Genomic DNA, 25163 nt, shown 5'->3' with positions numbered 1-25163 from the left:
AGAAGCAAGTAAAGGAGCAAAAAAATAACACACAAGATTTAACGTGGAAAACCCTCAGTGTGAGAGGTAAAAAACCACGGACGATCATGAGCAAAGTTCCACTATGTAAAAAGGGAGAGTACAACAAATCCTCTTATAGTAATAAGGACAAAGAACAATATTCTCTCACAAATACTTTTTCAAATGGAACAAGAATTCTCACCAAAATTCAATAATATTTATGTATCAAATAACACAAATACTCTCTTCTTTTTGTTGTGATATTGCCGTAAAGATGTGATATGTGTTGAATATGAGTTCTCCATTGCATTGCCTTTAATAGGCAAATGGAATACAACTACAATGAATAATAAATTCATTCTTCACCATGAAGGAAGAAGTGTAGGCGGTGCTGTATATCCTAGCTATCCTAGGCAATAAAGTTTAAAAACTTAGCATGCAAGGAAAGATGACTTTAGCAACAAAGTGAAGCAAGGCTATGTGGATGAATTTAGAGCCATATATTAAAAAAAGAGCTTAAAAAAAACTAGCAACAACTTAATTTTCATTCAACTTCAATAGTGTAGCCTAGAGCACATTTTATTACTTGTGTTGTGTAGTATCCAAATAAGAACTTCCAATTTTATTTACTTATGCATTCCAAGAAACTTGAAAGATAAGGAATAATTGGAATTCAAACCAATAGAATGGTAGGTAATAGATTTAAATATTGATTATAATATTTAGATAAAAGTTACATTAAGATCATATTTGTGGGCATGGTAGTTAAAATTGTGTGTCAGCACGTGAGATCGGGCGTTTTTACGTGTTTCGGTGGCGCAACCGTGCTCGATCCCAAAAACATGTTCGAGCAGAGGTGAAATCGTCGGCTAGGATCGTGGAATCGGTGGAATCGGCGCTTCCACCATTCCTAGGTGCGGAGGTTCAAAGTTTTGGGCCTCAACACGTTTCTTGACCCGCTTTACAACTCGGTTTGTAAAAAAAACCCTAATTTCCTAAATTAAAGAATCATTTCAGACTTTGAAGGGTATAAGTGGGGAAGTAAATTTAAAAATATTAAAATCAAACTTACACGTTCTTCCTTCTTCTTCATTTTACTGTAAAAACGTTTACACGGTGAAGGTAACATCTTCTTTTCTCTTTTCTCTTTTCTTCTTGCTCTTTTCTTTTTTCTCTTCTCTTTTTTTCTTTCTCTTCCTTTCTCTTTCTTTCTTTCTCTTCTTCTCCCTTTCGTTTTCTCTCTCTTCTGTTTTATTTGTCCTCTTCTTCTTCTTCTGGTAACAGTGTATTAAAGTGACGTGATGTTTATGTATATATCAATATATGTTAGTTTAGTTTAGGTAATATAAATATTTATATTGATATTATTTATCTTATATATATATTATATATATAGTTTAGGTAATATATATTATTTATATAGATATATATTATATACACACTGTTTTTTATTTATATATATTATTTATATATTTGTTTTATGTTATTTTTTTGTACAGTGTCTATTTTGTACTGCCTATTTTTTTGTACAATGACTATTTTTTGTTGAGTGATTTAATATGTCTGGAGAAGATAACTCGAACTCAAGTCCAAGTGTTGGAGGCTCAACTAACGCTCCTGAGTCCCAAAATACTACTTCTAGATCTGGAGTGCTACCCAAAAATGCACGTGGGAATAGAAGTGACATAACATGGAAGCACGGGTTTGCAGTTGTTGGAACCATAAAAATATAATGCAAATACTGTCAAAAGGTTGTAACTGGAGGAGCATATAGATTAAAGCATCACCTAGCTGGAACTAACAAGGATGTTGAACCTTGTATTGTTGTGAGTGATGAGTTGAAGAAGGAAATGTTATTGATTGTTGTTGGTTTACAACAAAACTTGATCAACAAGTCCAATTCTTTTTTGAGTAAGGAGGAACAACCTAAAGTTGGGGAAAAGAGGAAAGAAGTTGAAAACTTGTTTAGGAGGAAAGGGATTAGCACTCAAGCCACCATCAACAACATGTTTAAGAAAGGCATCAAAGAAGAAGTAAATCAAGTTATTGCTAGGTGTTTTTATAACAATGTCATTCCATTTAATGTGGCAAGGAGTGACGAATATTTTGAAATGTTCGAGTTGGTTGTGAAACATTGACCAGGATTCAAGCCTCCCTCTTATCATAAAATTATGGTCAAATATTTGAAGGAAGAGGTTAAATTGACCAATGCTAGACTCGAAGGACACAAGGCTGAGTGGAAGAAAGTTGGGTGTACAATAATGACTGATGGTTGGACCGACAAGAGGATGAGGACAATCCTAAATTTCTTAGTGCACAGCCCCCAAGGGAACAGTTTTCTTGAAGTCTATTGATGCATCACACATTGCAAAAACTGCTGATAGGATTTTTAAGATGATAGATGACGTTGTTGAGGAGATTGGGGAGGATAATGTTGTTCAAGTTGTGACAGACAATGCATCCAATTACAAAGCTGCTGGAGAAAAGGAAAAAGTTTTATTGGACACCTTGTGCTGCTCATTGTATTGACTTAATGCTGGAGGAGTTTGAGAAGAAAATTCCTATTCATGCAAATACAATTTATAAAGGTAGAAAAATTACTACCTTCATCTATGGAAGGACTTCCCTAATTTCTCTTTTGCAACAACACACAAAGGGGAGAGATTTAGTGAGATCGGGTCTCACTCGTTTTGCCACATCATACTTGACTTTGGGTTGCCTTAATGATAATAGAACAAGCTTAATAAGAATGTTCACATCACCAGAATGGAAGGCAACTAAATTTGCTAGGAACGTAATGGGAGATTGATTGAGGATGTGGTATTGGATAAGGAATTTTGGAAGAGTATCATTTTTGTTTTGAAGGGTGCATTTCCGTTAATGAAAGTTCTTCATTTGGTTGATTCAAATGACTATGAGAAGCCACCAATGAGATTAATACACGAAGCAATGGATCAAGCTAAGAAGAAGATGCAAAGTGTTTATAATGATGTTGAAGATAGGTAACATTCATGTACTATTTGTAATTAATATTCATTTATTCATATTTATTTGTAACTAACATCATTATTTATGATATTCTTTATAGTTATATGTCTCTACGGAAAATTATTGATGATAGATGGGATAGACAGCTTCATAGACCATTACATGTTGCAGGATATTTTCTTAACCCTTAATTACATTATGCTCTTGGGTTTACTATTTATCTTGAAGTTAGAATGGATTGTTTGATGCCATAGGGAGAATGGTGTCTGATATTCAAGATCAATCAAAGATTGCTGTTCAAATGGACCGTTTTACTAACAAACGAGGTTTTTTGGTAAGAATTTGGCTTTGAACATGGCGAACCAGAAGACTCCAACAGATTGGTGGGAGTTTTTCGGGAAAGAAACACCAGAACTTAAAAGGTTTGCTCTGCGTGTACTAAGCTTAACGTGTAGCTCCTCTGGATGTGAGCGTAATTGGAGTGCTTTTGAAATGGTAAGAATTCGATTGAATTGTATTATTTGTTTATGTCCACACAAGTGTGAGCATAACTATATTTTATTAACTATTTGTTTAGGTTCCCCAAAAGAAGAAATAAATTAATGCAAAAAACAATGAATGATGTTGTTTTTATTATGGCAAACTCAAAATTGTCACAAAAAAAAAAGCAAGTTAGGGAGGGTGTCGAGCTGACTATTGATGACATTCCATCTGATGATGAGTGGATTGTGGAGCATAATAATGATGAAGAGCATTTGGATGGCCCAGAAGGTGACAATATTATTTGATGAGAGAAATCATTGGAAAAGATATTTGGGAAGATATACATGATGTTGAAGAAAATGAAGATGAAGCCCCTTTGGAAGATGATTATAGACAATTTGATGTGAATGATTTGTTAAATTAGATTTAATTATATTAAGACTTATGTTTTTATAATGGATTTGGAATTATGTTTTTATCAAATGTATGCTTTGAGATTGAGTTTGGAATTATGTTTCTAGCAAACAACGTTTGGATTTGGATTTATGTCTACTACTTTAATATATATGTGAATTTATTTGCATACATCTCTATTAGTAAGTAGGATCTTACGAGTCGTGTTACGATCCTACATTTACGATCTTTGGCCCCCTCCCGATCCTAAGTAGAATCTCACCTTTTCTGTATCTTCTGCACTTACATGTTGCTTCCATTCTACATTCCTTGACTAATCTTATTAGAGATAGTTTTCACTTTGTACATTCACTCACCACTTGTGAGAAGTTGATATCTGTTATTGATTCTCTTTCTAGTCATTTAAGGGGTCTTTCAACTATTAAAGTGAAGCAAAATTAGAAGTGAATAAAAAATATGACACCTTGAAAAAAAATACACAAGATTTAATCTATAATAGTCCTTATTTTGAGTAACTTCACAAAATCTAATTGGGATAGTCTTGGAATATTAAAATCTTACAATATGTTCTCTCCTAAAAAGTAGTGACTTCAATATCTTTCAGTTTGGAAAGTAACAAGAACCAGGATATAAGTTAACTACATCAGTAATTAATTACCAATCTAAAGAAGGTCACCATTCAAGTGTGATCCAACACAATGATTTTTCTTTTTTGGGCCATTTGAAGTATATATCATATACTGTTCTTATAAAAAGAAACATATATCCCATATTTGATGTGACAGAGTATAGCAATCTTCACACTGCTCCATGTCATAGAGCATATTACAAAGAAAATTTATGGTATGAATCTACACAACTAAGAAATCAACAAATGTAGAATAACACCACCAAATAACTTAATGAACTTCAATTTTACATAATGAAGACAAGGGTGAAACCTATCTTTCAGAAAATTCCAATTCCATAATGGATTTCATGAGTAGGGTATGGAACTGCATCCCTATATAGATAGTCTTGATGCATATATAATAGCTTGAAAATGTAGGGAGTATTTTTGGTTTTCTATACCTTGAAACGAACGACAATGCAGGAAATATCATCTTTACTTTCTCTGTTCAATGCTTCAACAGCTAGTTGTTTTGCTGCCTTCTGTGGATCCTTTGTCCTTATTGCAATATCAACAGCCTCTTGATTTGCCATTACCTGGAATAAATGAATATCTAAGTACAGAAATAGTTATTACTTACTTACGAGCCCGTGCATTGCAGCACAAATACATGATGTCAGCATTAGAATTTCTAAAAGAGTTAACAACTAGGACAAATTTATTGAATTTTGGAGATTTAGAATGAAGATGAAACTTATGGTAGTTTCGGCTAAATGATATAATGCACAGAGAGAGAGAGAGAGAGATAGAAGACCTTCCATAGACCATCACTAGCAATTATCAAAAGCTCAATATCTGGGGTAATATTCTCAAACTGAATGTCAGGATCAGATCGCAAGTGTATTTTGAGGTTTTTGTCTCCGAATGCACGAGAAACTGCTAGTTGCCCATTCACTCTTGCAACATCTCCTGATATAACCCACCATTGAGAAATGAAGAAAATATTATAAAATAGAAAACAATAAGAAAGTGAACAGCAGACACTGAAGAAGTTAAGAGTCATTCTTCAAAGTGAACAGCATAATCAGGAAAGGACAATAAAGTAAGAAACTTGTAGTTACAGTCAACAGAGGACAAGCATAAATTTTTAATTCCCCTGGAAGCAACAAAAGAAAGCCTAAGAAAATAGTTTAATGTGCTAATTATGCTTAAAATCTGTGACAAGTGACATGGGTCCATGTTAGGATTTTATATATTTTGAAAACAACGTAACCAATCAACAGATATGAGTATAGAACATTAAATTTCTAAGCATCAAAATAATAGCAGATTCTTATAAGTTAATCATATATTATCCTGGAGATCCATCATCGGTGCAATGGGAAGGTTACTGTCTTATGAGTTGTGACCTGGTGGCTGGTGGTCAAAGATTCCAGTCACAGAAACAACCTTTCCACCCACAGGCTAAGGTAGCATGTACATCTGAACCTAATGCAGAGTTCAGGCAGTGATTGGAAAGAATAAATTGGTCTTGAACATTTTTCATAAAAAACAATAGGCAACAGCCAAGTACATGCTTCTCAAAATTGTGAGAGTGAACCCCTAATTTGGAAGAGTAAGGGAGTTGTGCAAAAAGCCAAATTAAACTGATGAATTTGCTCAAGTTTGTAGATCAAGGGGGTGAAATTGGATCAATGAATCAAGGTAGAGAAACGGAACTAAATTGAACATAAATTAGCATCATATTTCTTTTGTTAGTCGTAACCACATTCAGTTACTATCACAAACTGATTAATTGTATGGCATGCAAAACACATAACCTTTCCACCTTTCCATCAACTGGGAACTAAAAATACCTTAACACTTTCATCCGATCTAGTTAAACCTTAGTTCAATCATCTTTTCGATCAGGATGGTAGCACCATTACAAACAAGACGGGTAATTGCTTTCAATGAAATCCAGGTTTCTTAGGGTATTAGACCCTAAATATGTATATATGGAATACATTTTGGATATAAAAGGTGGACAAGAAACAATAATTTATTTCACAAGACTACACTTTAATTGCCTAATTAATACTATAATCACTAAAACTTAACAACACAAAGAATGACCTTTTAACTTTCATTCAACCCATCTTTTATCATTTCAATGAATATAATTTCTGCATATAGCATAATCAGAACATCACCTCTATCATTCATATAGTAATTTGAAAAAGCAAATGACACACATGATGCTATCACTCTCTCACATATATTATAATTTGAAAATGCAAATGAGACACAACACCATAGAAATTATTTCCCAGCAAAAGACATGATTGATATCTCATAGTATGAGAAAATAAATCTGTGTTGAACATCTAAAACAACAACCCGTTGGGTAATTGACAAACCTGGCATGTTCGAGACAAAGCCACCTCTGTTCTCAATGCTGTCCCGCTCAGTATTCGGTTCATGATCAGTAGTCATCGGTACAGCCACCCCTCCCCTTGACAGAACTGCTCGTGAATCTCCAACATTGGCTACCCATAATTTCTGATTATTTATGAGAATCGCAGTAACTGCAGTCGATCCTCCTCGCCCCAAATCCGGACTGTGAGAAAGAATTGCCTGATCTGTTGACTCATAAGCTTTATAGATGGACAAGAATGGGTCATCCCAGAAGTCCACCTAGATAATCAATCATGAATACACTTAATGCTAAAGTCAATACAAAGATTCATCAAGTTAATTAAAGTAAATGTAATGCTACCCATCCTTACAAAGTTCTTTTGACAGATAAGGTTTTCCTAACTGCATCAAGATATTGAAATAAATAGAGTATATCTTTTTATATGGAGGACATTGATTGCCAAATAGTATGGAAAGTGAGGAACAGAAAGAAAATATCATAATATTGCAACATAAAATAAAGAGGAAGAAAAACCATTTTTCCAATGAAATTAAAAGTCATTAAGGCAATCACCAATGCATAATATCTTTAGTTCAATTCAACAACTCACTTCATTCAAGATATTAGAAAAGAGATGCTTTTGTAAATAGGCTGGTACGTTATCTCCCAGGTGTCCGTCGTATATAGCGAAGAGTCCAAGCTCGTGCCCTTTGCTCTGGACAAATTTTGCTACATGATAGTCCTCCATTGGGTGGCTTGCTTTCCCTTTAACTAGGGTAAAACCATACTTAGCTGGGGACTGATGGCTCTTTCCCTTGCCAGAGTTAAATGAAGAACGCCCTCCAACCACCTAAACATTTACAAGTAAAAATAACTTAACAGAAGAGTTTATATGTCCTGTTTAACATATTTCAAAAATATATTTAAGAAAAGAAGGTTTTTTGGATGACCAAGGAGAACATAAGCATGAAGATGTCACTAAGCCTCAAATTCAGAATACTAATGGGGAAACGCGCTCCCTACTCAACAATCCCATCTGGAAATGGACTCTCAAATTTAATCAATTCCAGAGTAATTGCAATAAACCATCTATGCTAAAAGTGACTTGACCCAACTTGGAAGCTACTCATGGTTCAATTTGTTAACGGCACAGTAAGCCATACTGAATGGTTAATGAACTGTGGTTGAGCTAAAGATCTTGGATCATTTATTAAATGAGCCAGGCCTGAGTATGTTCAGATCGTATTCACTTAATTTTCATATATTATTGAACACTATTTTAGTTAAAACACATAATAATTATAGAACAAAGATTAGTGGGTATAGGATTTGAGCCTGGCTCACCAAGCTCACCAAGCTCAAGTAGCTCTATGAGATAAGAGTGAGTCACGCCTAAGCTAGCCCTGGCTCAGTTCACTTCCACCCTTATTGGCATCCCACCAAAATATGGGTTAAAGGTTAACGCCTATTAGCACAAACCACAATAAATGGTACCAAATGAATATGAAAGAGAGATAACAGGAAAGTGAACCAAAACACTAAACAAACATCCAAGAGTCAAAAGGAGACTAGTTAGACATTTTGGGTACATATTATTAATGTAGCCATTTAAAATGAAGCATGTCTCACAAATGCCACTTCCAAGCCTATATACTGAAGAAACTTCTCTCTACCTTAGCTGTTTTAGTATCAACATTTTTGAACCAGTAAAAGAATGATAAAGAGCCATGAACTATCCATCTTGAGAAACCGACCAAATTCTCTCTCTCATGGTGTAAGTAACATTTCCTGGCAGTACATTTTCAGGCAGTGAAGGAAGCAAAGAAACCCAGATATGGAGTCAACTACATGGGTCAAATAACACCATCATGATTTGTCATAAACCATGTATTCAAAGGGCCATTTAATCATTTTTAATGCTTTCACCTGTACCTTTGTTGGTCTCCCTTTACCCTCTAACCACAGTTCACCAGTAGTTCTTCATCAAATAAGCTTAGGAAAAAAGTAAGCTTACGAAATAAAATTTGGAAAAGTCCTGAGTCCATTCACTGCACCACCAGAACTTTTTCCGCAAGTATATACGATACCTAACCAGGTCATATGCCTCATAACCGGGTTTCAAAATGCAGACAGCATCCAGATCATACGCCTCATAATAGAATTTCAAAATGCGGACCATATCACATGACGAGCTGCAATATCTTGGTTATCACAACCACTGCAATTGCATCAGGCCGCAAGGAATACAAACTAAGCCATGATCACATCACAATCACAACAACTATTTAAAACTCAGCTTCGTGAGGCCTTCTAAAATCAAAGGAAATCTCAAACATAGTATATACAAGGAGATTGATTATTCCAAATAAAAGGGATTGCTCACCTGACTGAGAGAGTTGAAACAACAGAGATTATCCATATAATTCAGCCCCACCTCACCTTCTCCTTCTATCACTCAACATCTAAACCTTCTGACAATCTTAAAAACACAAACTGCACAAAAAAATCCAAAGTCAAAGAAAGTCCACAAGTAGTAATAAATAATTTAAAAAACTCCGAATTCAATCAAACAAGCAAATATATAAAAAATGAAAAATAAATCATTGATTTGATCCTTGAGATTAATATCAACAATTAATTTGGTCAATAACACATCCATTCAATATGCAAAGTCAGAATAATTTTCCATCTTATGGTTTCAAAGACAAATTGACCAATGATATCAATCTCGAGCACATGTATTAATCCAAAAATAGAATATTTACAACATCTATACAATCAACTTTTAACAAATAAAAAATCACTTACTGACAAAAAAATCTCAACTTTTCCTAAGAAAATGAAAGGGAAGATCTGTGGATGAATTGGGTCGCCTGTAATTTCAGAGAGAAAGAGGGAATTGACACAGAATCACTAAGAACGCAGCAAAATATAATAATTTCCAAAAAAAAAGCCCTCTTTGAATGATATAAGTAACTGTGAGGATATGTTGAGAAAGTCTTTTATGTTGTGTTGGAATTGGAATGGGTGATAAAAAGCATAGGTTACCCTTATTGACTTTGATGTTGAATTATTTGGTGTTTTTATTGCTGACACTGTTTTTGTCTAGTTTGATTATTACTACAACTGTTTTGTTTTTGTGTTTGAGGATTCACTTCCTTCATTGCATTGGTTGGGTTTCTCAACATTCAACCCCATTCTGTGGGATTGGGAAGTGTACGGTCAATTCAAAAGTCGGCTAAAATTTTCTACCTCCATAACTCGCTCTTTCGGCAATAAATGGCATAGACTCATAAATAAATAAAATATTATTAACAGGATGATATATATTTAGCAATGACATATAACAATTGATTTAATATCTTTAAACTTTTGGACATAGTCTAGAAAATAATTAAATGATACGAAAATTATAGAATTTGGCTAAATAATCTCATTCAATTTAGATTGAAAATTAAATAAAAGGAGATGAAGAATTGAGTGAAAAAATAGTAATAACTAAGGCATAATTAAAAAATAAAATACAAATATAAAACTTTTGAACATCCAATCAAAAATAATACGAGAGTCTTATTAATCTATTGTATTAAGATTTTAGATCAACAATACCAATTTTTTTGTATGGTTCTTATTTAGCCCATAAAATGGGATTAGTTGGGCTCGTATGTCATGTCAAATGTAATTGAATATTGTATTATGAATTCCTTAATTATTCTTGTAGGTGAAAGAGTTTTGCATGCGATAAGTGAGAAGGGTTTATGAAAATAATGTCTTAAAACTTTATGTAAATATGTGATTCAAAAGTTCACTTATCTAATAATCTATCAATCTATTGAACAAAATTACTTTAGTGATTGAACTCTGCAATCTTATTAATTGATTGATAAAAAAGAGATATTTTGTCTATTTGAAGCAAAAATATTTTTTCACAAACATTTAAAATCTCAACAACCTAAGTAACTCAGAACTTGTCACCAATTCATATATGCTTTGATGATAGATGTTCTATATAATTTGAGAATATTTAAGAATTTATGTCATTCTTCTTAAATTAATTGAATCCACTATATATTTGTATCTTCAATATACCTAGAAAATGTTTAAATTTTAGAATGAAGATATTATGTTCAGTAAGTGTCCCAATTTATATCCCAGACTAATCAAAATATTTATTCAATTAAAAAAGTTATAAAAATATAAACTAATATTTTAATATTATTTGATATAATTTCATTAGATAAGGACATAGAGAGATGGATAGAGAATCCTTGATCCAAATTTTAACAAAAAACAAGGGTAACAAACAGCCTCTTACTTATCATATTGAAAACAATTATACTATAACAAATCTGAATATAGTTTACCAACGAAATATTAGTTTAGTATAGTAAGGTTTATTAGATCTTTAGGTATCATAATAGGTCAAAGAATCATATATTTGATTTTTATGAATTATATTTGTTAGCAGAGCTATGCATGTACAATTTCTCTGCATGATATAATTACAAAATATCATAGCTGCATTAAATAACTCAAATCTGAATGTGTGACTTTACATAGAGGTCTTCAAATCCAATGCATCTCTTAAGTCTAAAATACAAGCATACAAATGTGCTATTGTCGACAAATGTGACATGGATTTAATGTTGAAAAATTTTTCAACGTTGAAGGCAAGAAATGTGAAATGGATTTAGTTGTAGTTGTAAACACTACATTAGGTCCACCCCACATGAGCAAGAGTGAAATTGAATGGTCAAAACCACAGTACAGAAGAGGAGAGCTATTTGATGCATGCAGCCCAGATCAACCTTGTGGAACATGGATCCTCTGCCATGTTTCTATTCAATAGAATACATCAAATTCTATAAAATATTAGTTTATATTTTTATAATTTTTTTCAATTAAATAATATATTTTTATTAGTCAGAAATACTATTGAGAACACTACCGAGGACAGAAGATTTTCCTCCAACCTTGTGGCTCTCAAGCACCCCCTTCCTATGTTCCCCGAGCTCATCCAAAGCTTAATTTATGTTTCTCAATTTAAAATTGGGAAACAATTATTCATCAAAACTCATCCAAAATTTATTTCTTACTTATCCTTGAAAGGAAGCTAAGGTTATATAGCTGTCAAAAAAAAAGGAGAAAGTTAGAAACTAAGCACTAATAAGATCATGTAGTGATACTCCTTAAAGACGATATATTTAGTGGGAGTTATTTATGTCTTTACGCTTGGTTGATCATATCTATTTGATCCATTGTAGATTTTAGTTTTCTAATTCCCTAATTTAGGTGTATATCTTGCATACATAATTTCTTTCAATCATTATTTATTCGTGGCATAATTATTGGTCACATCACTAACACCATAATGCCAATTTATAATTCAATTTGCTTGAGTGAGACTAGATGACTCTAAATGAACCTATTGAACTTACTTAATATTATTATATAAATCTTATAAGTATGTAAGAAACTAAGAATCAAATATGATAGAACATAATTAACCTTAACTGATTAATAATAAGTCCTAGTTCGGGAGACCATTAACATGAGGAAAAAATGGTCACATAATGTATGTGCTAGCCAAAAATTGACATGGATAACACATTAACATGTATGGTATTTCCTCCTCATGCATGGGAAGATCAACTCTTCATTAGAATTGACCCAAATACACTGAATAGAGTTAAGATGGATAAGTGAAGGATTTGAGTGGCAGTGTCTTGAAGGAACAAAATTGGCTGCATAATTGGAATAGAGATAAATGAGGAGTTATTCTATATCAAGGTGTTGTATTTGAAGTCATAGATTTATGAAAACAAAAGAGTTCTTTTGTATTATCAAGGGTCCCTTCACCATTTTTTGCGAAGGAACTAATCTCTTTTGGGCAAGTGATTTCCTCACAATGAATGTTGTTATCAGGAATCGAACATTTTAATTATTCTATAGATCTAATAAGGTCTTATATCACTAGATCAACATATTGTTAAAAAATAGAGGAGTTTTGAGTGAAACAATATGTTATATGGTTCATAAGCATGTGAGCTATTTGATGGAAAAGATGGTTGAAAGCAATCAAAATAGAGGCTTGTATAATGAATGGAGTTCCCTAATTGGGCCATTCAAGAGGGGAGGATGCATATTATCATCTTTCTTAACTTCAAAACTACTTATAAAGTATTATAAAATAAGAAGTCACAAGTATGACACTATATCTTGAACCAAAACTTTAAGTCATTAGTTTCATGAACTTTTCCTACTTATAAAGTCTTTCACAATTCCACACATACCCAATGTGGGACTTCACACTTGAATAAACCCAACAGTATCATATATAATGTCACAATTTCATTGACTTAATTAAATTTAGTTACAGTGTCCTATATACTCCTTTAGAAAGCAAAATTAAAGGAATGAATATGATATATGATACTTTACAAGCATTTGTGATTTATGGATACGAATAAAAATATTAGAAAAAGAAAGGGTCAACTATGTAGCATCTATGTGATTAATGTGTTGCAGCTATTCATCTGAGGAATATGAAAAACCCATATTGAGCTTAGTGGTTTTGGTATCAATCAACATCATCATAGTAGTTATCACATCCCCTTCAAACAAAGCAAGGCATGATAATATTGGATAAAGATTTATATAAATATATATATATATATAGATAATTAAATAAATTGATAACATATTAAACTTTTAATTTTAATTAAAATTTAGTTATAAATAATAGTACAAAAAATATAAATATTTGTCTTTAAATATAAAATATTTATGGTATATGTTTGCATTTTTGTAAAAAATATGTCATGATGTCACACGTGTATCACAAGTTGTCCACGTATACAAAGTGGGGTATCGCCACGTGTTCTCCCAACAACTTCCACCGTTTTCCATCTCTCTTGTGTTGTGATGAACACAGAGGAACCAACTTCTCTTGTTGCTTCTTCTTCTTCCTCCTCCTAGATCTGCTTCGTTTGTTCTTCTTGTTATTGTTCCTTTGTTGCAGCTATAATGGGGTTTGCACTAAGGACAAAAAGCTTTGGTTTTGAACAAGGGGGTGTTTTTACAAATCACAGATGGGATGAAATTGATGAATCAGATCAATGGCAAAAAGGAATTTACTATGCTCTTTGTGCTGCTTATGCCTCAGTTTCCATTGTTGCCTTGGTAACTCATCAATTTTCTTTATGTTTCAGTGAACATTGACATGTTCTTTCATATTCTTGCAATCAATATTTCTTTTGTTTTGGTCTTAAATCTCTTCTCATCAGTCTCAATGTGATTTAATCTTGTTACAACAATTTTGGAGAGTAAACACTGATATTTATCCTTGAGGGTTCTTGTTTTGAAACCCAATTAACCAGTTCAACTGAAAACACTTAGGCTTTTCTAGTAAACTATTATTTGTTTATTTTCAATTTGAAGTTTGAGATGTGAATTTTGTGAGGAATTGGATGCTAATATAATGTGGTCTGATGGGTGGTTTATGAGTGAAATATCTATGCACTGTTAATAGTTATAAATTGTTTTCATTAATCTTAGGTACAATTGGTGCGTATTCAAATGAGGGTACCTGAATATGGGTGGACAACACAGAAAGTTTTCCACTTGATGAATTTTGTTGTCAATGGATGTAAGAGTTTTGAATAATCTATAAACAACTTTGTTAGCTTATATTTGTTATGCTTTCTGAACCTATATTAAATTTGCAGTGAGGGCTGTCCTTTTCGGTTTATACAATAGTGTGTTCACAATTAAACCAAAGGTATTTTCTTATCCTTAATTACTAGCATTCAATTCATATCACTTGTTCCTTTTCATGTGTATTTTATAGCAATAGAGAATAGAGAGATTTTCCCCTGAAAATAGTGAAATTCATATTTGAGAATGAAAATGAGTTCCAAAACCTGGAAGGATGGCTCAGCTGTGCCTTCATTACATAGAAAAAAATACCAAAAACACTAAAAAAACCTAATGGAATCCGAACAATGAAAACTACGGGGATTAAAAGAAAATAAGGGACTAAGATCTTCCATTGGGGCTGGGGTGTCTTGATTGCCCCAAGCGGGATTATTTTTCGCATCGTGGCCAAGAACTCCAATACTTACTTTTCCTATCACACTTTCCCTCCTTGAAAGGGATAGAAGGCCAATTGGAGAACTCAAAGCCCTCTCAGATTTGTCCAAAAATCACATCTAATAAATGTGTGATGGAAGTTAAAGAAAACTGCAAATAAGGAAAAGAAAAAAAAATAGTGAAGTAAAAGGGAGAGGGCTGCCACTGCATGATCTCAGTGACAGCTTCCAATACCGAGGATGTCAAAATGGTCTCAAAGCACACTACAGTGGATGAGAGAGGACCACAATGGAATTTTTCTTTGAAGTTCGAAGCAGTTCATATTTTCTTAGTATTTCAATGTTGTAACATAGTTCAGGAAAAGAATGCTGCAAATAATTTGGAAGCAGTTAAAGCTCCAAGATGTTATCGAAAGGAACTGCGTAAAATGAACAATCTGAATATTGCAACTTATGCACCCTTCTCTTTAACCTTCATTTTTTCTTCTCCATTTCGCAATTCAGCATTTATTTCCAATCATGATCTGACCTATTATTGCATATCATGGTAAAGGCACTAGAGCAAGTGCTTATGGAGGTTCCTGGTCTTCTGTTTTTCTCTACTTACACATTGCTTGTCTTGTTCTGGGCTGAGATATATCACCAGGTATACTTACTTTCTTTTGGAAGAACTACAACAACATTCTTTGATGTAATTTGTATTCAGTTCATGTGTCACAAATGTATTCCAGGCAAGAAGTGAACCGGCAAATAAACTTAGGCCTGCTTATTTTATTGTCAACGGGTTTATCTACTTCATACAGGCAGGCATACAAACTTGATCTCCTTGTCAACCATTCTAATACTTAAAATAAGACATTTCACACAATTTAATGTCGTGTTTTTCATCTTCTCACCTTGATAATAATAGGCGATCATCTGGATTTACATGAGCGTAAGCAGAACTGCTGCTGGTCTGGAAGCCGCTAAACTCTTTCTTGCAGGTTATTTCTGTCAGCATCATTTTAGTTGATGACCTTTTTTTGCTCAAAAATTATTTTTCATCCTTCCTACATTCCCTGTGGATTTCATACTGTTTAAAAGATTAGTACATCTATATTGCGCTTGAAGTTAACAGCTTGAGTGAATATGTATAATGGAGTAGTTACCACTCAAACTTCTCATGTATAGTTGTATTGTATTGTGAGCTTTGTTCTAATGTTCTTTTGCAGTTATTTCATTCTGTGCTGCTCTTGGTTTCTTGTTATATGGTGGAAGGTAAGTTATTGCCTTTCTTATGGCGCAATTCTTGTCATGTCATTGAAGACTGACATTCACAGAATAATGTAGGTTGTTTTTCCTGTTGAGGCGCTTCCCGATTGAATCCAGAGGCCGTCAAAAGAAGCTTTATGAGGTTCGCATCGAAGTATAAATTGCTTTATTTTTCAACTTACGAAGAAAAATATATCCTTGTATAAATTATAAATTCTGACCATGCTGCAAGTGTTAAGGAAAAAAGTGTACAAGGACTTTTGTTCATAAAACAATTCTGCTAAAAATTGATGGTGACTAACTTTTCTCCGTGGCAGGTTGGCTCAGTGACAAGTATTTGTTGCACCTGTTTCTTAATAAGATGTGTTATGGTAAGTTCATTCCAGTTTATCACTTTATATATTTGTAGCTGTTGTTTTCTGACAAGATCTCTATCATCACCTTCAATGTAGCTTGCACTTTCTGCTTTTGACAAGGGTGTGGATCTTGATGTCTTAGATCATCCCATTCTTAACCTGGTCTATTATTTGGTAAGTTTAAACCTATCATAAACTTCTCTTGGTCAGCCTCAGGTGGAATAGGAGACCATGTTTAGTTATATCATGTGATTGCACACAAAAAATGCTCTCCAAAGACAATAGGATTGCCTTGTTTAGTGTTTGAAAATATGATTTGATTTAGTTGGGAAATACTTGACAGCTTTATAGCTTAGGGGAAATTAAAATTTTCAGCCATCTTTCATGGTCAACCAATGCCATTACACTTGGGGGAATGTGATTATGTGAATATCTTCATTGCCTTTTTTCCTGAAACTAACCTTTCTTTTCAAGTGTAAAAAGGAAAAGGAAGACCGAATAACGTGCATAATATGTGCACCTAACACCTCATGCTTACATTTAATATTATTATATGATGAACCATTATCAGACCGAGTCTTAACTCTTCACAAAGTACTAGGTGAAACTTTAGGAGGATACATTTTGTCATATAAAAAATGATGCTAGATTGAGATATAAGCTTAATTGAAAGATCAATATTTCTGATATTGGTATTGGTTGAAATCATTATTTGACTTGGAAGTCCTTTTCTAATGGTTCTGTCTCTCATTCATTATGCAGTTGGTAGAGATTGTTCCATCTGCATTGGTGCTCTTCATTCTGAGAAAGCTGCCTCCAAGAAGAGTTTCTGACCAGTATCACCCAATTAGATGAACTGTACTATTCATAAATTCTTTTAGCTCCCAACAGCGTCTTCCTTTTCTTTTTTATCTGTCTAAACTGGTACATAAAAATGTTCCATTTCTGCTCTGTACATTCTAATTTTATCTTATTGAATTAGTACCCACTTATTCTCTTCAATACTAGCATAAAGATTTTCTCTTTTCTATTTTTTCAAAGCAGACCAAATTTTACCTTTTAACTATTAAGAGAGGTTAGTTAATGTAATTTCTAAAATAAGAAAATTATCGCCTAATTCAAGTGGGGTCAATATAATTTTCCCTTATTTTTGCATGCCAAGAGTTTTCTAACATATTTGACATAACTTTTTATAAACAGTAATATTGGAGAGAAAGAAAAGGAACTCATTTTTTATTTTATTTGTTTTTTCATACTGTTTGATTAGAGAAACTAATCTGTCTGAAGATATATTTCATGAGTAAAAAACCTGCCTATAATTTTCTGACAGCTTATATTTACATGAGCTATCACCTATAGAAATATCTTGAAGCACAAAAAATTACAAGCAACAAAATCCCTGAAATCCACATGATAGCCATGCTATATTAAAATCTAGAGTTAATGAAAAAGAAGCTCAAACAAAATCCAACCTACTATGGATGCAACTGATGAAAATATTGCTGTTTTGATCCATTCCATGGAAACTTCAATCAGTCTTCCTGGGACCTGAATGAATTCTGCATTATAAATGCGATGAACTGATACAAGGCAGACCAATAGAAGTGTAGAACTTATCACCAAGTCCTTTTACATAGAACTCGAGCAGGGCTGGATCACCATATACATAAGGGGCTAATGTTGCAATAATCTACTCTTCTTCTCACAGTAAACCTTCTGCCTCAAAGTCTCTAGCCACTGAAACACCAGAAAAAAGAAAGTAAGCATTATGGTGAGAAGTTAGAACAGGTGACAAACTCAATCTGAAAAAGGGAGAAAGAAAGAAAATGGTAAATAAAGTGTAATGATTTGTGCAAGTATTCAAATCAGTATTACCAGGATGAAGATTTCTTCTCAAGTTTTATTAATTTGGTAAAAACAATATCAAGATGTGGAGCACAGTTGACACAATGTGATATGATATGACACTTCTATCTCTTAAATATAAAATATGACATTTATCTTAAAATCAAGAACAAAATCAACAATTTCTCTCTCTTGGAGAGGAGTCTGGTTCTAACTAGTAATTAGACAGGTGAAGACCCTCTCCATTACGGAAGTACATCAAAAATAAAAAATAAAGGAAAAAACAAAGTGACATTACACTTCTACCCTTTAATATAATGATAAGATATTTATCTCCTTAAAATCAAGAGTAATATCAATAACTTTCATCTTCAGTATTGGAGATTTGGAGATGAGTCAGATTTTAATTTGATAGGTGAGGATCCTCTCTAGAAGGGATGTACATCAAAAAATAAAGGAAAAATAATATAATATGACATTTCTACCCCTTAAGTATAATGATATTTCTCTCTTTAAAATCAAGAGCAACATCAACACCTTCCCTCTCTAGTACTGGAGAGGGATATCATTCTAATTAGACGGGTGAGGATCTCTCCAGTAATAGAGAGAGAAGTACATAAAAAATAAAGGAAAAAACAATATGATGTAACATTTCTACCCCTTAAATATAAGGATATGACATTTCTCTCTTTAAAATCAAAATTAGCAACTTCTCTCTTCAATACTAATTAGATGGGTGAAGAGTACATAAAAAACAAAAAATAAAGGGAAAAACAACATGAAGTAATAGTTTTACTCTTTAAAAGTAATGATGTAAAATTTCTTTCATTAAAATCAAAAGCAAAATCACGAACTTAATTTTTCTAGTAGTGCATGATTCTAATTAGACTCTTAGTGAGTGTGGATACATATATGTGATGTTATCCAAAATTTAAAGCAAGAGAAGCAAAATCCTTGTTTCTCAACTACTGAAACAAAGTCCATCTTATAAGACAATTGTTAATTATTAGGTGGAAAACATTTATGACATTGATAAACCATATCCTAATTGGTTGGTCCACCATGACTTCAATTCTTCCTTTTGCTATCGAATACCTTCAAACTGAAGTCTGCAACATCAATTATAGTTTCCAGAATCTTACTACAATTACATTCTCTCTCAGCTATTTGTAATCCATATTAACACAATATAACAGTCACCACAACTTGAATCTAAAATAATCATGTTTTACCACCAATAGTCTATAATAATAGAACAATAAAGATAGACCTCTAAACTTTGTTGACTTTTTAATGAAAGATGATGGATGCAGAGTAAGTGAGCATAGATAGATATCCAAACAAGGGGAAAGGCTCACCTTTGGATAAAGGATGAACCAAGACAACCTGCATAGTCACATTGTTTGGAGGTAGCTGCAAGCGAAGAGGGTAAAGCTTTCTATTCAAAGGACTCCGAGAACACACAATAATTCCCTCTACCCCTGTCTCTTCCTCAAGTATACTAGTCAATTCTTCAACTCCATTCCCATTGAAAATCAAAGAATTTTCAGGCATATCTTCGTCACTCTCCTCTTCATTGTCTTCAGCAACATGATAGTATATAGTTCGCCCCTCTAACTTATGCGATGAGCCAGCTTTGGAATCGTTTGACTGCAAACAAAAATCAAATACAATCAGCACATAAATGCATACTAGATAGACATCAAGACCATTTTTTGTCTATTTTTTCCGAAATAAATTTACATACTTAGATTTACTCTTCAACTAGCATCCTTCAATTATAGCAAACTTTGTACGAATTCTTACTATTGAGAAAATCTAAAGTGCTTTTGTTTACTTTGTCATTGAATATATACTATATTAGCTTTTAAGCATCATCATTCTCAGTCGCTGTTGATTATAAGGGGATTTTTAAAAATCGGAATATCATAAAAAAATTACAGGTTGTAGAGAAATGTTAACCTATAGCATTATAACATTGACTGAAGATTCAAAACAAAAAAAATATGTATTAGAAAATTGTGCATTCAATATTTTAAAATTTCAAATATTACTTTTTAACACAAAAAAATCTCCTTGGAATCCTTATGCACTAGTTAGTATAACCCAAAATTATATTTAAATAAATCTATCTTTGGATTCCTTATGCACCAGTTACCATAACCTATAATATCATTCTTGTTATGAAATGCAAAATTAAACCTTATGGAAAAGAACCCAGATAAAAAATTTAAAATTTTCAAAGAATCACATACCTGCTGGCTCAAATGGCTAGGAGATTTGGTAGGGACAACAGGGGATGATGGCACACTATTATCAAACCTAGAAGAGTCCTCCTTCACCAAGGATGGATAAGAAAACAAACTCGGAACAGAAGAATGAGCATTTGTCTCCACAACATCAACATCCCACAATATCCAATCCTGGGTAGCACTCCTATTCGGAATATCATGCGTCACTGAATTCCTCCATGGAGGCAAACCATTATTCGCTCTAAGAAAGTTACCATAACGTGTTCTAAGCTTCACAAGTGACCCATATTTTACAGGTTCCCATTCAACCGAAGAGTCAAGCCTATGAGGAAGTGTTTGAAGCACCTTTCTACCGGCCATGCCGAACAAAAAGGGGTGGTTAGAGGCGGTGAGATACTTTCCATAACAGCTTTTGAGGCGAATGACGTTGTCGTATTGAGGAACGTGTTCAATTATCCACTCTGCATTCTTGGACGAACATTTTCTGTGTTGTGAGACAGATTCCTCATCCTCCTCCGCTAGGAGGTACTTGTGGTGGTTGCTGCGGAAGCGCACCGCCTTTGCATGGTGGAAGAAGTCCATAGCTGTTTTGAACTTGTTGGAACATTGTATCTGCATGAAATAAAGAATAAAGCCAAAGTAATTAAGAATGGTGAGAATAGAATAGCACTTCTTTTTCAGTTAGAAATGGATGGAAGTGAGGGTGTGAGTTTGGTTTGGGCAATTGGGGTTGATATTTAACTATCATACTCTTAACAACCCCTAACAATGAACAAATATCACATATCCTAAAATATGTTAAAATCATATGTCATCATCTACAATCAAATTTTGATACATGAATAAGAGAAGAGAGACCTACATGATTTAATGTCTCTTTCCAATGACACAAGAATTATTATATTGTAATATTTATATGATAAAGATGTATATATAGTGACTAGTGAGTGTATTATTCATCCTTTGTTTAGAATATTTTTTATTGAAAAGTTAATGATGATTGAAATTGAAAATAAATGATACGCTAGCAATATAATTGTTTTTTACATGATTAGTGTATATTTTTTCTCCTATACTAATTTTTTTTTTTTTTGTTTCTTACAGGCATATTCGCACTGAAGGCAATCTTGTCTGAGCCAGGAACATCCAAATGTATATGGGGCTAACTCTCCCAGCAGTCATTTTTTCCATCCACAAGACTCGAACTCGAGATATTGCTTAAGAGTAATCAAACATGTATTACTTGAACCAAATGTCCGTTAATCTTTTTCTCCTATACTATAAGAAAAGGAAAAGTATAACATGCTCACAAAGTATTATTTTACTTTGTTTTATTTAATAATAATTGATTTGATTTATAACTCAACTTTCTTTATACCAAAAAGTATTGAGATTTTCTTTGCTCGACCTCTAAAGTATAAACTAAAATAAGGGCATCGCATATGGAAAGAGAATAGGTTACATTGCATCTACATCATTTAATATTTATATTATTACTTTTGTTTTTGGTTTAAGAGTTCATATTACTTTTTTTAGTACATCAAAAAATGAAAAAGCAAATACAACAAAATCAATATTAATTAATACATGAATAATTGATAATATAATAATAATAGTATAAAAATTTATATTGAAAATGCATGTATATTACAATATAAAGACAACTAATTGAATGGTTAATTGTATCAAAAAATTTACCAACAAATTTAAAAAAAGATTATTATTGTATAATTTTAAGTATTTAATTAAATGATTTTACTTTTAATTCTATATGTGTTAATTTATAAAAAGTAATAATATGTATAAAAAGTAAGTTGTAGTAACAATTAGGTGATTCTTTTAATAATAAAAATAGCATGTACGGGTCAATGAGTTTATAAATGAATGGATTTATTTGACAATCAATATGTAGAAGAGAATAAAATATATTTTTATATTAGTATAAATTATTAAAAGTATGATATATATTATTTTTTTTAATTTTTAGAAAATAATTAAACAAACACATTATTTTAGTGGTTAGATGACATAACTTATTTTGCCGTATCATAAGATACTTTATTCTAATGTCCTTTTGGGAAATGATGTTTTTAAAATCTTGTAGTCAATAAAAAATAAACATGTATGGTAGATGATATAAATGATACTTTACAAAACTCATATATTAAACATTTTATTTATCTTTTAAAAAATGTGATTTAGACATTATAAATTGAGGCTTGTAAATTTTGTTACAGTCATTTAACACTAGTTCGATAAACTAGCTTGTAGATAGTAAATTTTCATCGTTGACGTCTTAATAAAATGTTGATTTTATTTTCCTCAACTTTGGAAAGTTGATTTTTGAATCCCAAACTCAGTTTCTGTCATTATGGCATATATTATGAATTAAAAATTTATCTATAAATAATAAATTGTTATATATAAATGATAAATAATATAATGATGATATATTTTGTATGGATGATATAAACATTTCAAATCACACATTCAAAAATTCAATACTTAAGGTTGAATCAACGTAGAATTCCAAGAAAGAAAAGAAGAAAAAAGTCAAATGATAATAAATGAAAATTTAAGCAAAATAAAACAATTAAGGAAAAATTAATGACACACTTACCTTGAAGTTGCGTGAAAGATGATGAGGGATAATGGGCATGGATGAAACTGGTACCAAATTGAAAAGATAATCAGAACAAGCAGAAGGAGAAACAACACTCTCAGAGAACAATGACTCATTCTCATCTTCCAACTCTACACTTTGAACATCCCACAGAAACCAATTCTGTGTCGCTGAGTTCAACGGACCATCGTGAGTAACAGAGTTTCTCCACGGTGGCGTTGCTCTGTTCGCTCTCAGATACTTCCCGCACCAGCTACGAAGCTTCACTTGAAAACCATCTCGAACCGGTTCCCAATCGAATTTGTATTCAGAACCTGAATCGAAATTTGTTTGAACAACCAGGTTTCCCGTCATGCCTAGAAGAAACGGCGTTTCCGTTGCCGTTGCCGTTAGGTATTTTCCGTGGCAGCTTTTCAGCCGTACACGGTGGATGTTGTTGGTTACGTCTTCGACGGGTTCGACCGTCCATTTGGCTCTTCTGGTTGAACCGTTACGGCTCTGAATAACGGTTTCGCAGTCGTTATCGGCGATGAGGTATTTGCCGAAGTGGCTGTGGAGCTTGATGGTTTTTGTTTTGGTGAAAAACTCCATTGGTGGTGAAGCTGAAATTTTTTTGGTATATATATGCACACGTTTTTTGTTGGTGACGTGGTAGACGCGGCGTTTTCTTTATTCTATATATATGAATATGGTAATAAATAAATAGAGGATCTGATCAAAAAGCAAATGGATATATGGGTTCAAGCGAGGTCCAAATTATGGATTAATAGCTGAATATCAGGTTTGGATGATTGTTATAAGGCTTGGATCGACGTGTGAATCGGGTATTTGATTGGATTGAGTCTTTTATTTAACCAATTTTATATTAAAATTAGTTTGACTTAATTTACACTATGGATTAAGTCTTTCATTTATAACTTATGTTATAATAAAACTTTTATTGTTTAATTAATTTTAAATTTATCATACGCTTGTATTGCAATTGAAATACAGCACATATATGTTATTGTAACATTTTCTAGTGAAATTTTTTTTATTGGTTGTTTAATTATGTATGAATACGTTTTTAAACTTAGATTGTATAATTATTAAATATTGTTAATTAATATTATGATTTATTTTGTAATTTTATAATGTAAATGAGTCAATTAATTCAACCATTAAGGATTACATTGACTTGATTAAGATATTGAATTATTGGCAGACCAATGAATCATTGGTTAGAAAATTAACATAGTTCATATTAAAAAACCTAATAAGCTCATAATATCAAACTATTTATCTTAATAATTTTTATTTCGAATATGAAAATTTATCATTATACAAATATCTAATTAAATGATTAATATGAAAGATTTTACTATAACAAAATTATATAAATAAGCTAAAAATATTATCAAGTAACATAAATTTTATGCTTTAATAACAACCAAAATATACAATTATAATTATTATTTAATTAAATGACAACCGTTTTATTCTAATATAAATTAACAAATAACAATTATAATTAATTCAACTTATTTGTAATTATACTTGTCATTTATTAGTTTAATATTGTAACAAGAAATTTGTTTGCTTAGAATTTAAATCTATTTATGTGTTTTTGTTTGGGTTAGTATGTGAAACATATATTATTTGGTAACATATTAACCTTATTTGTGATATATTATGATAATAAAATATTATTTGTTGGTTGTTTAATTAATTATATATATATATATATATGTTAATAATACTTTTAATTTGAAGTATAAATGAATAAAATAATTTTACTTAATTTCATGATTTTTTTCTAACATTTTAACATGACTGAGTAGATAACCAATCAATAACATCTATTGACACAGTGA

The 25163-nt window shown here is 32.2% G+C and overlaps 3 protein-coding genes across 4 annotated transcripts; 1 reads left to right on the top strand and 2 right to left on the bottom strand.

Annotated features, from left to right (window-relative positions):
* Positions 4604-10070, bottom strand: LOC109331898 (probable protein phosphatase 2C 9). Of its 2 annotated transcripts, none has more exons than XM_019566677.1 (6): positions 9702-10070; positions 9277-9386; positions 7504-7743; positions 6895-7171; positions 5310-5464; positions 4604-5091 (listed from the first exon to the last, which is right to left on the bottom strand). In XM_019566677.1, the coding sequence occupies exons 2-6, from the start codon at positions 9310-9312 to the stop codon at positions 4951-4953; spliced, it is 849 nt and encodes a 282-aa protein (XP_019422222.1). In that variant the 5' UTR covers positions 9313-9386; positions 9702-10070; the 3' UTR covers positions 4604-4950. The 2 variants fall into 2 exon arrangements, with proteins under 2 accessions (XP_019422222.1, XP_019422223.1); XM_019566678.1 differs by having other exon boundaries at positions 9753-10070.
* LOC109331891 (tobamovirus multiplication protein 1-like) lies at positions 13708-17620 on the top strand. Its single transcript, XM_019566661.1, has 11 exons — positions 13708-14075; positions 14451-14541; positions 14621-14673; positions 15537-15629; positions 15715-15786; positions 15894-15966; positions 16195-16240; positions 16313-16376; positions 16552-16605; positions 16687-16764; positions 17353-17620. The coding sequence occupies exons 1-11, from the start codon at positions 13920-13922 to the stop codon at positions 17443-17445; spliced, it is 873 nt and encodes a 290-aa protein (XP_019422206.1). The 5' UTR covers positions 13708-13919; the 3' UTR covers positions 17446-17620.
* Positions 17966-23973, bottom strand: LOC109331890. Its single transcript, XM_019566660.1, has 4 exons — positions 23308-23973; positions 20691-21299; positions 19794-20085; positions 17966-18327 (listed from the first exon to the last, which is right to left on the bottom strand). The coding sequence occupies exons 1-4, from the start codon at positions 23899-23901 to the stop codon at positions 18293-18295; spliced, it is 1530 nt and encodes a 509-aa protein (XP_019422205.1). The 5' UTR covers positions 23902-23973; the 3' UTR covers positions 17966-18292.

Source organism: Lupinus angustifolius, chromosome LG17, assembly GCF_001865875.1.
Source record: "Lupinus angustifolius cultivar Tanjil chromosome LG17, LupAngTanjil_v1.0, whole genome shotgun sequence".
NCBI classification, from domain to species: Eukaryota; Viridiplantae; Streptophyta; class Magnoliopsida; order Fabales; family Fabaceae; genus Lupinus; species Lupinus angustifolius.
This window is presented reverse-complemented; position numbering and strand designations above follow the sequence as displayed.